The sequence below is a fragment of the Ornithorhynchus anatinus genome, unplaced genomic scaffold (assembly GCF_004115215.2).
Source record: "Ornithorhynchus anatinus isolate Pmale09 unplaced genomic scaffold, mOrnAna1.pri.v4 scaffold_233_arrow_ctg1, whole genome shotgun sequence".
Lineage (NCBI taxonomy): Eukaryota > Metazoa > Chordata > Mammalia > Monotremata > Ornithorhynchidae > Ornithorhynchus > Ornithorhynchus anatinus.
The window spans coordinates 228,689-242,657 of NW_024396730.1; the positions used below are offsets into that span (position 1 = coordinate 228,689).

General features: G+C 47.4%; 1 protein-coding gene and 1 non-coding gene across 2 annotated transcripts; one reads left to right on the forward strand and one right to left on the reverse strand.

Annotated features, from left to right (window-relative positions):
• The first annotated feature begins 1,967 nt into the window (after positions 1-1,967).
• Positions 1,968-2,105, forward strand: LOC114808809. The gene has a single exon (XR_003756576.1). It is a non-coding gene; the product is annotated as a small nucleolar RNA SNORA7 (small nucleolar RNA).
• Positions 2,106-7,749: 5,644 nt separating this feature from the next.
• Positions 7,750-8,679, reverse strand: LOC100078208 (olfactory receptor 14A16-like). The gene has a single exon (XM_003428814.2). It carries the CDS (start codon positions 8,677-8,679, stop codon positions 7,750-7,752), a length of 930 nt encoding a protein of 309 aa, XP_003428862.2.
• Between the last annotated feature and the right edge of the window lie 5,290 nt (positions 8,680-13,969).

Here is a 13,969-nt window from a genome sequence, read left to right on the forward strand (position 1 = left end):
TTTCACCAAGGTCACACAGCAGATGCGTGTTAGAGCTGGGAGTAGAACCTGGGTTCTCTGATTCCCTGGCAGGGACATTTTCCACTAGGCCACGCTCCTTCTCCAAAAGACAGGTGAGATCCAGGAGACTCAAAGCCCACATCGAAGAAACCCCCAGAAAATAGAACATTGGGCTGGTCCCACATACTTTCCCACTGTTAGACCATGACCTATTTACCCATGAGAAGCCACATGGGCTAGTAGAAAGGTCACAGCCTGTTCTGCCACTTGCCTGCAGTGTGACCCTGGGCAAGTCACTTAACTTTTCTATGCCTCTGTATCCTCAACAGTAAAATGGGGATTCAGACTATGAGAGATAGTCTCCTAGTCAGCTTATGAGCCCCATGTGGGATAGGGAATGTGTCCAACCTGATGAACTTGTATCTATCCCAGGGCTGGCACATAGTAAGTGCTTGATTGGGTATTGATTGATAATGGTATGTATTATCATATGTATGTGTTATGGTATGTGTTATGGTATGTGTATGTACATACTCGTATACTCTAACTTTCCATATCTGTAATTAATAATCTGTCTCCCCCACTAGATTTGAAACTCCTCAAGGGCAGGAATCTACTCTTCCATGGGCAGAGTACAATGTTTTTCATCCAGTATATACTCAGTAAATACTATCACTTGATAGATTGATTGGCAATTTATAGGGGAGTATAGTATGTGTTAAGTGCTTACTATGTGTCAAACACTGTTCTGAATGCTGGGGAAGGCACAAGTCAATTAGGTCAGATACAGTCTCTGTCCCACATAAGGCTCGCAGTCTAAATAAGAGGGAGAACTGGTATCCCCGTTTTACAGTTGAGGAAATTGAAGCACAGAGAAGTTAAGTGACTTGCCAAGGTCACACAGCAAGCAACTGGACAGAGCTGGGATTAGAGCCTAGGTTCTTCTGACTCCCAGGCCTGTGCCCTCTACATTAGGCCATGCTGCTTCCCAGCACTTAGCAAATATAATAATGATGATAATGAATAATGATAAAAGATAGTCAGAGGAAGCCTTTTTTTTTTTTTAACTCTGATGCTTATTAAGACCGAGTCTGGGATCAAAAGTTTGGCGGCTTCCTTTCCCCCCTGTCTGTACGGACACCATCCCTCAGCTTTCCAATTTAAGGCTAATCGTCAAAGGGATTGGGGTTTTTTGGATCATTTGTGCCTTCTGATCTTAGATATATGGGAGCACATGTCTGTGCTGTTTCTAGTTTCTCAGAGGCCTGCAGTGAACAAAACAGATAAAACCAGCCTAATTCTCAAGATTATGAAACCCACAAAGAAACCCCTCTGAACCAAGTCTGCCCTCCTCGGTAGAGAGAAAATTCCAAGAATTTGCTGGCCTCGAGAGCAGATTTTCTTCATTCTCTCTATTGTGCAGGATATCACAGTGAGCCAAGTTAGGATGCCACAGAACCAATGAATGGGTGACCTTATGGGACTTTTTTATGGCATTTGTTAAGCACTGACAGTGCTTAGCACTACCAAGCACTGGACTAAGAGCTGGGGTAGATACAAGGTTGGACACGGTCCCTGTCCCATGTGGGGCTCACATTCTTAATCCTCATTTTACAGATGAGAGAACTGAGGCCCAGAGAAGTGAAGTAATTTGCCCAAGGTCACCCAGCAGACAAGTGGCAGAGCCAGGATTAGAACCAAGGTCCTTCTGATTCCCAGGCCTGGGCTCTATCCTCTAGGCCACACAGCTTCTAGTGATTGAGAGGGGGTGGAAATGAACGGGTCTCCTCGGCTTGGCCTGGAGCAGGGCCATGATAGGGAGAACATATTCCCTTGCGATCCTTGAGTGTATTGGCAAAAGTGGTTTATGAGGCCCACAGAGGAATCTGTTCCTCCTATCTTTCAGAATGTGAACCCTGGCTGGGCCAGGAAATGAGCTTCATTTATTGTCTCATAGCTACCCCAATCCCCTCTCAGGGTCGCGCCTGGAGAGTTCCCATTACTCTACCAGACTCAACTGCAGGAGGAAGAGTCAAGCAGAGGCATATCCATTCCATTTCTAGCTTGGCCAGTGGCTAGCGAGTGGAAGGCAATCTGCTACAAGTCAAAACTCACCTGTGCTGGGCAGCAGTGGCATCGCAGAGAATCAAGGGCGAAAACTCATGTTTACTGCACGGAAGGAGGCAATAGTAATAGTTAACCACTTCTGTATTTTTACCAAGAAAACTCTATGGCTGCACTACCAGAATGATTGCAGATGGAGGTGGAGCATTCTGGAAGAGATTTGTCCGTGGCATTGGTATGGGTTGAAGACGCTTTGACGGCATAAGAAAAGACAATCTACCCCAGATCTTAGCACTGTTCTTGGCACACAGAAAGTGCTTAATACTCTCTAGTAACAGTATTACTAACAAGGGGAAGGAGTGTACCCTAGTGGACAGAGCACAGACCTGGGACTCAGAGGACCTAGGTTCTTTTAATTAGGGTATTTATTAAGTCACTTACAATGCGTCAAGCCCTGTTCTAAGCTCTGGGGTAGATACAAATTAATCAGGTCAAACACAGCCCCATCCCACATGGGACTCCCAGTCTAAGTAGGAAGAGAACTGGTACAGAATCCTCATTTTACGGATGAGGCAACCGAGGCACTGACATATTAAGTGACTTGCAGAGAAGCTGTGTGGCTCAGTGGAAAGAACCCGGGCTTGGGAGTCAGAGGTCGTGGGTTCTAATCCCAGCTCTGCCGCTTGCCAGCTGTGTGACCTTGGGCAAGTCACTGAACTTCTCTGTGCCTCAGTAACCTCATCTGTAAAATGAGGATTAAGACTGTGAGCCCCACGTGGGACAACCTGATCACCTTGTATTTCCCCCCCCCAGCGCTTAGAACAGTGCTTTGCACATAGTAAGTGCTTAACAAATACCACCATTCCATCTATACTCACTCCCTTGGTGAACTCATCCGCTCCCACAGCTTCAACTATCATCTCTACGCAATTGACACCCAAATCTACATCTCCTCCCCTGTTCTCTCCCCCTCCCTCCAGACTCCTATCTCCTCCTGCCTTCAGGACATCTTCACTTGGATGTCTGCCCACCACCTAAAACTCAACATGTCTAAGACTGAGCTCCTTATCTTCCCGCCCAAACCCTGTCCCCTCCCTGACTTGCCTGTCACTGTGGACGGCACTACCATCTTTCCCGTCTCACAGGTCCGCAACCTTGGTGTCATCCTTGACTCTGCTCTCATTCACCCCACACATCCAATCCATCACCAACACCTGCCGGTCTCACCTTCACAATATCTCCAAGATCTGCCCTTTCCTCTCCATCCAAACTGCTACCTTGCTGGAACAGGCTCTGATACTATCCCGACTGGATTATTGTATCAGTCTCCTCTCTGATCTCCCTTCCTCCTGTCTCTCCCCACTCCAGTCTATTCTTCATTCTGCTGCCAGGATCATCTTCCTACAGAAACGCTTTGGGCATGTCACTCCCCTCCTTAAAAACTTCCAGTGGTTGCCTATCAACCTTCGCATGAAACAAAAACTCCTCATTCTTGGCTTCAGAGCTCTCCATCACCTTGCCCCACCCCCCACCCCCGACCTCACCTCCCTTCTCTCTTTCTACTGCCCACCCCGTACACTCCACTCCTCTGTCGCTCACCACCTCATGGTCCCTCGTTCGCGCCTGTCCCGGCGTCGACCCCTGGCCCACGTCCTATCGCTGTCCTGGAATGCCCTCCCTCCTCACATCCACCAAACTAACTCTCTTCCTCTCTTCAAAGCCCTACTGAGAGTTCACCTCCTCCAGGAGGCCTTCCCAGACTGAGCCCCCCCTTTCCCTTTGCTCCCCCTCCCCCCACCCCCCCTCACCCTCTGCTCTTCCCCCTTTCCCTCCCCTCAGCACTGTGCTCATTTGTATATATTATTTATTACCCTATTTATTTTGTTAATGAGCTGTATATCTCCTTGACTCTATTTATCTTGATGATGTTGTCTTGTTTTGCTTTGTTCTGTTTTGCTTTGCCGTCTGTCTCCCCCGTTTAGACTGTGAGCCCATCACTGGGCAGGCATTGTCTCTATCTGTTGCCAAATTGTACATTCCAAGCGCTTAGTACAGTGCTCTGCACATAGTAAGTGCTCAATAAATGCTACTGAATGAATGAATGAATGTTAAGCACTTACTATTTGCCAAGCACTGTTCTAAGCACTGGTGTAGATACAAAGAAATACGGTCTTAATCCCCATTTTACAGATGAGGGAACTGAGCCACAAAGAAGTTAAGTGGCTTGCCCAAGGTCACACAGCAGATAAGTGGCTGAGCCGGGATTAGAACCCATGTTCTCTAACTCCCAAGCCCCTGTGCTTTCCATTAAGCCATGCTGCTTCTCCAGGTTGAAGAAACAATCCTTGTTTTCAAGGAATTTATACTCTAATAGTGATAAAGGTAGTGCTACGTCTCTAAATGGATATTGAGGGAGAATGGGTATTTGTTTTCTTTAAATTGCTTTTATTAAGCACTTACTGTATGCCATGCACTGTATTAAGCATTGGGTAGATGCAAGCTAAAGAGGTTGGACACAGTCCATGTCCTACATGGGGCTCCCAGTATTAAACCCCATTGTATAGATGAGGTAACGGAGGCCCAGAGAAGTGAAGTGACTTGCCCAAGGTCACACAGCAGAGAGGTCACAGTGGGTGAATTAGAACCCAGGTTCTCCTGACTCCCAGGGCCGGACTCCTCGCACTAGGCCAGGCTGTTTCTCAGTTAATCAGTTAATCAGGTCCAGCAGACTGGATTTTGGTTTTGCATATCCTGATGAGTTTTCTGTAATCTTATCATAAATATGGTACTTAATAACTAATAATAATCACTAATAATAATTATGGCATTTGTTTAGCACTTACTATGTGCCAAGCAGTGTTCTAAGCACTGGGGTAGATACAAGGTAATCAGGTTAGACACAGTCCTTATCTCACATGGGGCTTACAGTCTTACTTCCCCTTTTGCAGATGAGGTAACTGAGGCCCAGAGAAGTGAAGTGACTTGCCCAAGGTCACACTGCAAATAAGTGGCAGAGCCAGGAATAGAACGCATAACCTTCTGACTCCCAGGCCTGTGCTCTATCCACTGCATCAGGCACTGTACTAAACACTGGGGTAGATACAAGTTAATTAGATTGGACACAGTCTATGTTCCACACGGAACTCACAATCTTAATCCCCATTTTACAGATGAGGTAAAAGACTTCAAGCATATAGTGGGATCAGTGGTTATGGCAGAGCAGAGTCCCTTCTTGGAGAGTCAGCATGGCATAGTGGATAGAGCATGGGCCTGGGAATCAGAAGGACCCAGGTTCTAATGCTGGCTCCGCACCTTGTCTGCTATGTGACATTGGGAATGTCACTTAACTTCTCTGTGCCTCAGTTCCCTCATCTGTGAAATGGGGATTAAGACTGTGAGCCCTGTGTGGGCCGGGACTGTGTCCAGCCAGATTATCTTGTATCTACTCCAGTGCTTAGAACAGCGACTGGCACATAGTAAGCACTTAACAAATAAGACAATTATTATTAGTATTATCATTATTATTACTGTCTTTCCCAACATCCAACTAGGTGCTCAACTGAAGAGGGGTCGAAAGGAAGGAAGGAATATGAACTTGGTGTGAACGCAAATACTGTATGTCTTTGTGAAACAAGGGGAAATGACTTTCAGAACCAAACAGCCTGGAGAAGCAACTTGACCTAGTGGAAAGAGCACAGTCCTGGAAGTCAAAAGACCTGGGTTCTTACCCCAGCTCCGCCACTTGTTTGCTATGTGACCTGGGGCACATCACTTCACTTCTCCGGGCCTCAATCACCTCATCTGTAAGATGCAGATTAAGTCTCTGAGCCCTGGTGGGACAGAACACTATCGGATATCTACCCGAGCACTTAGTATTCACTCATTCATTCACTCGTACAATCATATTTGTTGAGTGCTTACTGTGTGAAGAGCACTGTACTAAGTACTTGGGAAAGTACAACAATAAATACATTCCCTGCCCTCAACGAGTGTACGGTTGAGAGTGGGGGAGACAGACATCAGTACAAATAAAGGAAATTACAGATGTGTACGTACGTGCTGTGGGGCTGGGGGCGGGGGGGGGGGGTGAGCAAAGGGAGCAAGTCAGGGTAACGCAGAAGGGAGTGGGAGATGAGGAAAAGTGGGGCTTAGTCTGGGAGGCCTCTTGGAGGAGATGTGCTTTCAATAAAGCTTTGAAGTGGGGGAGAGTAATTGTCTCAGATTTGGGGAGGGAGGGCATTCCAGGTCAGAGGCTGGTTGTGGGCTAGCAGTTGGCAGTGAGATAGGTGAGATCGAGGCACAGTGAGAAGGTTAGCAGTAAAGGAGTGAGGTGTGTGGGCTGGGTTGTAGAAGGAGAGAAGAGAGGTGAGATAGGAGGGGGCAAGGTGATGGAGTGCTTTAAAGCCAGTGGTGAGGAGTTCTTGTTTGGTGCAGAGGTGGATGGGCAACCACTGAAGTTTTTTGAGGAGTGGGGTGACAGGTCCTGAATATTTTTGTAGAAAGATGATCTGGGCAGCAGAGTGAAGTATGGACTGGAATGGGGAGAGACAGGAGGCTGGGAGGTCAACAAGGAGGCTGATGCAGTAATCTCTGGGGGATATGATGAATGATTGTATTAATGTGGTAGTAGGGTGAACGGAGAGGAAAGGGTGGATGTTAAGGATGTTGTCAAGGTGGGACTGACAGGAGTTAGTGATGGATTGAATAGGTGGGTTGAATGAGAGAGAGGAGTCAAGGATAACCCCCTGTCTTTGAGCCTGTGAGACAGGAAAGATGGTGGTGCCATCTACAGTGATGGGAAAGTCAGGGGGAGGACAGAGTTTGGGTGGGAAGATAAGGAGCTCTGTTTTGAACAGGTTAAGCATGAGGTGATGGGAGGACATCCAAGTAGAGATGTCTTGAAGGTAGGAGGAGATGCAAGACTGGCGAGAGGGAGAGAGATCAGAGCTGGAGATGTGGAATTGGGTGTTATCCGCATAGAGGTGGTAGTTGAAACCACGGGAGTGAAAGAGTTCTCCAAGAGAGTGGGTGTAGATGGAGAATAGAAGGGGACCCAGAACTGAACCTTGAGGGGCCCCCACAGTTAGGGGGTGGGAGGCAGAGGAGGAGCCCACAAGGGAAACTGAGAATGAATGGCCAGAGAGATAAGAGGAGAACCAGGAGAGGACAGAGTCAGTGAAGCCAAGGTTAAATGACATTTCCAGTAGAAGGGGGAGGTCCACAGTGTCGAGAGAAGTTAAGAGGTCGAAGAGGAGTAGGTTGCATTAGAGGCCATTGGATTTGGCTAGAAGAAGATCACTGGTGTCCTTTGAGAGGGTGGTTGCTGTGGAGTGAAGGAGACGGAAGCGAGATTGGAGGGGATAAAGGAGGTAATTGGAGGAGAGGCATTTGAGAAGCTGGTGTAGACAACTAGCTCAAGGAATTTGGAGAGGAATGGTAGGAGGAAGGTGGGGCAATAACTAGAGGGAGCTGTGGGGTCAAGGGAGGGTTGTTTTTTTAGGATAGGGGAGACATGGGCATGATGGAAAGCAGTGGCGAAGAAGCTATTGGAAAGCAAAGGGTTGAAGATGGCTGTTTGGGCGGGAAGAAGGGAGGGGGCGAGAGTTTTGATAAGGTGCCTAGTACGGTGCCTGGCACATAATGAGAGCTTAACAAATACCATTTTTAACAAAAGGACATTTGCAGCTACAGGGAAAGTTTTCTGCCCAGCATCTTCTCCAGGGCAGACTTCATGTCCCGGTTCCTTAGGCTGTAGATGAGGGGGTTCAGGGCAGGGGGCACCACGGCATAGAACATGGACAGCAACAAATCCAGGGCAGACGGGGACTCTGTTGTCGGCTTTAAGTAGGCGAAGCTACTCGTCGAGAGAAAAGAAATCACCACGACGAGGTGGGGCAGGCAGGTGGAGAAGGCTTTGGAGCGGCCCTCAGCAGACGGCATCTTCAACACGGTGGAAATGATGTAAACATAAGACACCACCATGGAAACAAAACAGGCGAGGGCGAGACTTATAGTTCCCAGAGAGACTCCCACTTCTGCAACGTTGCCTTTACTATGGGATATTCTTACGAGCTGGGGGATGTCACAGAAGAACTGTTGGATCATGTTGGAACCACAGAAGGTTCTAGAGAAGGTGGCGGCTGTGTGCATCAGCCCGGCAAAGCCTCCGCTGAGCCAGGAGGTGGCCGCCATCTTCGCACAGGCCCCTCTGCTCATGACAGCATCATAGAGCAGGGGGCGGCAGATGGCGGCGTAGCGGTCGTAGGACATCACCGTGAGGACGCCCATCTCGGCAGACGCCAGGGAGATGAAGAAGAATACTTGAAGAACACAGTCTGGGAAACGAATATCACACCTGTGGGCCAGGGAATTGAATATGGATTTGGGGACGGTGACGGAGATGTAGCAGACGTCTATGAAGGAGAGGTTCCTGAGGAAGAAGTACATGGGGGTGTGGAGTCTCCGGTCGAGGGCGGTGACGGCGACGATGAGGAGATTCCCCGTCAGGGCTACCAGGTAGACCAGGAGGAACAGCGCGGCATGGACCAGCTGCAGCTCCCGGACCTCCGAGAACCCCAGCAGGAGGAATCTGGTCACACATGTACAATTGGCCATTTCTGTCCTGTGATGCCCTGAGCATCTTGAACGGGGGAGGAGAATGGAGATTTAGAAGAAAGGATAATGCTGCTTGGTCTCCAAACCACTGGAGACTGTAAAATTACCATCTCCTTGTGGACAGGGAACGTGTCTACCAACTCTGTTACAGTGTACTCTCCCAAGGCCTTAGTAGAGTGCTCCGTAAACAGCAAGTGCTCAATAAATACCATTTATTGTTGGGTTAATTGATTAATGCCTGTCTCCCTCTGTAGACTGTAAGCTCATTATGGACAGGAAGCATCAACTCTGTTTTATCGTACTTCCCCAAGCGCTTAGTACAGCGCTCTGCACATAGTAAGAGACTCAATAAATGCAATTGAATGAGAGCTGATTCACATCGGACGCAGTAGTCTCTGCTATATTGTATTCTCCTAAGTACTTGGTACAGTGCTTTACCCAAAGTAAATGCTCAAGAAATACAACTGATGGATTGATAGTAAGAGTAAAGGTATCTTAGTGCCCCCTGGGTGCAATTCATTGCACTAAGCAACTGCCCTTAGAGAAGCAGCGTGATCTAGAGGAAAGAGCTCGGACCTGGGAGTCAGAAGGACCTGGGTTCTAATCCCAGCTCCACCACTTGTCTGCTGTGTGACCTTGGGTGAGTCACTTGGTTTCTCTGTGCCTCAGCTCTCATCTATAAAATGGGGATTATGACTGTGAGCCCCATGTGGGACAGGGACTCTATAATAATAATGGTATTTGTTAAGTGTTTACTATGTGCCAAGCGCTGTTCTAAGTGCTGGGGTAGATACAAGGTAATCAGGTAGTCTCACGTGGGGCTCATAGGCTCCATCCTCATCTTACAGATGAGGCAACTGAGGCACAGAGAAGTTCAGTGACTTGCTGACAAGTGGCAGGGGCAGAATTAGAAGCCATGACCTCTGACTCCCAAGCACGGGCTCTTTCCACTCAGTAAATCATGCTGATTACCTCATATCTACCCTAGCACTTAGAACACTGCTCTTAGTACTGGATCTCCCAATGTCCAACCACGAGCATGACTGAACAGAGATGGACAGGGGTCCTGATTCTGACAGTAGGGCTGACAGGTCAGTTAAACATTACTTGGAGAAGGTAACTTCCCACTCCAGGAAAGCAATCCCTAGTCAAGGTTCTTGGACCAGGCTACAGGGTACCAAGAGGCATTGGTTGAATAAGTCAGAAACCTAGGGTGGCTATTTGTCCAGTTTTAAATTAGACAGTCTGACTACCTGCTGTTCTGTCTTCCTGCTTGTAGGGGGCATCAAGTCTGGGATTTTGTTTTTGGTTCCGAACTTCCTTTCTCCCCAACTGATGCTCCTTGGCTCAAATGAAAGTTGTTCCTGAGTTTAGAGGGGCCTGAGAAGCGAAGGCAAAGATCAAACTCGTCTGCTGTGTGACCTTGGGCAAGTCACTTCACTTCTCTGTTCCTCAATTACCTCATCTGTCAAATGGGGAATAAGAGTGTGAGCCCTAAAGTGGGACAGGAACAATGTCCAACCCTATTATCTTGTGTCTACCCCAGAGCTTTCTACAGTGCCTGGCACTTAACAAATACCACAATTATTAATGGAAAGGGCTCTGAGCCCCTCTAGGCACCGGCCCTAGGTTTGGACAGATGCAGGGGAACCTTTGCAAAATGTTATTTTTGACATAGACTGTAAGCTTGCTGTGGGCAGGGAATGTGTCTGCTCTATTGTTGTATTCTCCCAAACAGTACAGTGCTCTGCACACAGTAAGTGCTCAATAAATACGATTGACGGAATTATGCCATGTTCCCATTGAAATGCCTGCCATGTCAAGAGGTCCCTCGGTGGCCAGAATCTGCGAGCACTGGCCCCAACCACCATAGTGGGACAGGACTCTCGAGACTGAACTGGAATTCCAGAATCTGAGGGCCACATTGGACCACTGAAGTAGAGTCGAATTGGCTTAGGCCCTGGGCCTGGGACTCAGAAGGACCTGGGTTCTAATCCTGGATCTGCCACATGTCTGCTGTGTGACCTTGGACATGTCACTTCATTTCTCTGTGCTTCAGTTGCCTCATCTGTAAAATGGGGATAAGAATGTGAGCCCCATGTGGGACAGGAATTGTGTCCAACTTGATTAACTTGTATCTATCCCAGCACTTAGAACAGTGTGTGGCACATAGTAAGAGCTTAGCAAGAACCATCTGTATTATTATTATTATTATTACTACTACTACTTTCCCAGAAATGTTTCATCATTTCTTTTCTAGTATTTATTAAGCACTGACTATGTGCCACACACTGTTCTAAGTGCTGGGATAGATACAAGTTAATCAGGTCAGACACAGTCCCTGTCCCACGTGGGGTTTCACGGTCTAGGGAGAATGGGAATTGAATCCCCGTTTTGCAGATGAAAAAAACAGAGACCCAGGGAAGTTAAGTGGCTTGCCCAAGGTCACCCAGCAGACAAGTGCAGAGCTGGGATTAGAACCCAGCTCCTCTGACTCCCAGGAACATGCTCTTTCCAAACAATCACTCAATCAGTGGTATCTATTGAATGCTTACTATGTGCAAAGCACTGAACTCAACGCTTGGGAGAGTACAACAGAATGTAACAGTCTTGGGTTCTAACCCTGACTTCACCACTTGCCTCCTCTGTGACCTTGGCTAAGTCACTTCACTTCTCTATGCCTCAGTTACCTCATCTGTAAAAGGGCGATTAAGATGGTGAGCCCCATGAGGGACAGGGACTGTGTCCAACCCAATTTGCTTGTACCCACCCCAGAGCTTAGCACAGTGCCTGGCACATAATAAGCACTTAAAAATATCACAGTCATTATTACCATTATCATTATTAATATTATTAATAATAATTAGCAGCCATCTTCTCTGCCCAAAAGTCTACAGTCTAGAATCAAGCTAACAGTCTACACTAGTCCACTAGTTCCTTGAGTTCATCAAGAAAATACCTTTCTTTCCCAGACTATTGCACAAATCCAGGCTCTCCCCCAAAGCAGGAGTCGAAGTAAATTTACCAAAGGGTCGGTGGTGATCTCTGCTGAGCCGCCTTATGAGGAGAGGTAGGGTGTCTGGAAATCGACTCCACTGTGTCCTTCCATTCAGTGAGTACCTGGAAATATCCCCTCCCCTCCCTGGGACTCTGTCTTGGTGTTTGAAGAGGATGCCGGGGGAAGATGCTTAGATCAGAGCATGTTGAAGAGACTGGAGACCCAGGAATTGGGATCCTGGAAGTCTTTCCCATTAATCAGTCAATCGATGGTATTTATCGAGCACCTACTGGGTGCAGAGCACTGTACTAAGTGCTTGGGAGAGTCTAATACAACAGAGTTGGCAGCCAGCCAACCAGCTGCACCACACCAGCCAGCCAACCACAACCAGCCAGCTGCAGGGCCTTGGATGGGAAGAAACCAACCTTCTACGTGGCCCTTTGGAGGCCTTTGGAGATGAGATTTGTGAAGCAAAGTGGGGGTGTGGGGTGTCCCTTGTGGATGGCCCAAGAGACATTTCTGGGTAAAATTTCTTTCTGGGAGGCATGGCTTGGGCAAGGAAAGGAGGGAGGTGATGCAAACTTGCTAGTCCCAGCTGGCTTAAATCCCCAGGTGTCCTGAAGCCTGGGAGTTCAATTACCTTCCCCCAAATCTAGAAATGTGGCATTGTTGTGCCAATGTGGCCTAATGAGAAGCAGTGGGGCCTAATGGAAAGAGCACAGGCCTGAGTGTCAGAGGACCTGGGTTCTAATCCCTACTCTGCCACTTACCTGCTGCGGGACCTGGGGCAAGTCACTTCACTTCTCTGGGCCTCAGTTACCTCATCTGTAAAATGGAGATTATTCCTCCTACTTATTCTGTGAGCCTCTTGTGGGACAGCGACAGTGTCCAACCTGATTATCGTGCATCTATCCCGGTGCTTAGTACAGTGACGGGCACATAGTAAGCCCTTAACAAGTACTATAAAATATAAAGAGAAGATAAAAATGAAGGGACCCCCCCCCCAATCCACTTTTAGTCAATCAATCAATCAATGGTATTTATTGAGCACCTAGTGTGTGCATCTAAGAGTTTGGGACATTACAATAGAGGGTGAAAGCACGATCCCAATATACAAATCTTTTGCATTTGAAGCCCCTGATGGTGGAGTCACTTAACTTCTCTGTGCCTCGGTTTCCTCATCTGTAAAATGGGGATTCAATACCTGTTCTCGCTCCTATTTAGACTGTGAACCCCATGAAGGACAGGGACTGTATCTAGCCTGATTAACTTTCTTGTCATAGAGTTAGCACTTAACAGAAACCACAATTATTATTATTATTATTATTGTTATTTTTACTAAGTGCTGGGTTAGATAAGATCATCAGGTCCCATATAGAGTTCACAGTCTAAATAGGAGAGAGAAGAGGTATTGAATCCACATTTGACAGATGAGAAAATAGAGGCTCGGAGAAGTGAAGTGACTTGCCCAAATCACACAGCAGACAAGCGGCAGAGCTGGATTTAGAACTAAAGTCCTCTGGCTCCCAGGCCCGGGCTCTTCCCAGTAGGGCATGCTATGCATTTCCACTCATAACCATTGGTGTCTAAGCAAGGATATGCCCCCACATACAAGGGACACTGCTGTATTTTCAAGGGCAGAGTAGACAAGCATGCAAGAAATTCCATCAAACATACTCCCGCTCGTCTGACCATCCATAGTTGGTCGATTAAATAGACATAAGTGACTGAATACAGAAATGAACAAATCGATAAATCTATGAACTCTAGACTGTAAGCTGGTGGTGGGCAGGGTACGTGTCTACCAACTCTGTTGTATTGTACTGTCTTACGCTCTTAGCACGGTGACCTTCACACAGTAAGTACTCAATAAATACCAGTGTTTAACTGATTGAATGGCTGATGGGATGGTGTGACGTGGACAATCTGGAAATACCTCCTGGAAGAGGTATTTTACATGGGCTGAAGGACTCCCAGACACTCAGATTGGATAGGTGGTTGTTGACCCAGATGGGTTTCAGGAAGTTTTATTTGCCAACCAGTGAGCTTCATGGTTAGGAAAAGGCAGGGGTACAGCATTGAGCATCCCAACCAATCAGCTGTATTTATTGAGTACTTAATGTGTGCAGAGCACTGTAGTAAGCACTTGGGACAGTACAATATAGCAGAGGTGGTAAACACATTTCCTGGCCACAGTGAGTTTACAGTCTGGGGGGAGAATGACATTAATATAAATAAATTATGTATATAGGCATAAGTGCTGAGCGGCTGAGGTAGGGGGGTGAATACAGG

Bases quoted from the DNA above. Each gene is read 5' to 3' on its own strand.
- LOC100078208 (XM_003428814.2), bottom strand. From the start codon at position 8,679: ATGGCCAATTGTACATGTGTGACCAGATTCCTCCTGCTGGGGTTCTCG.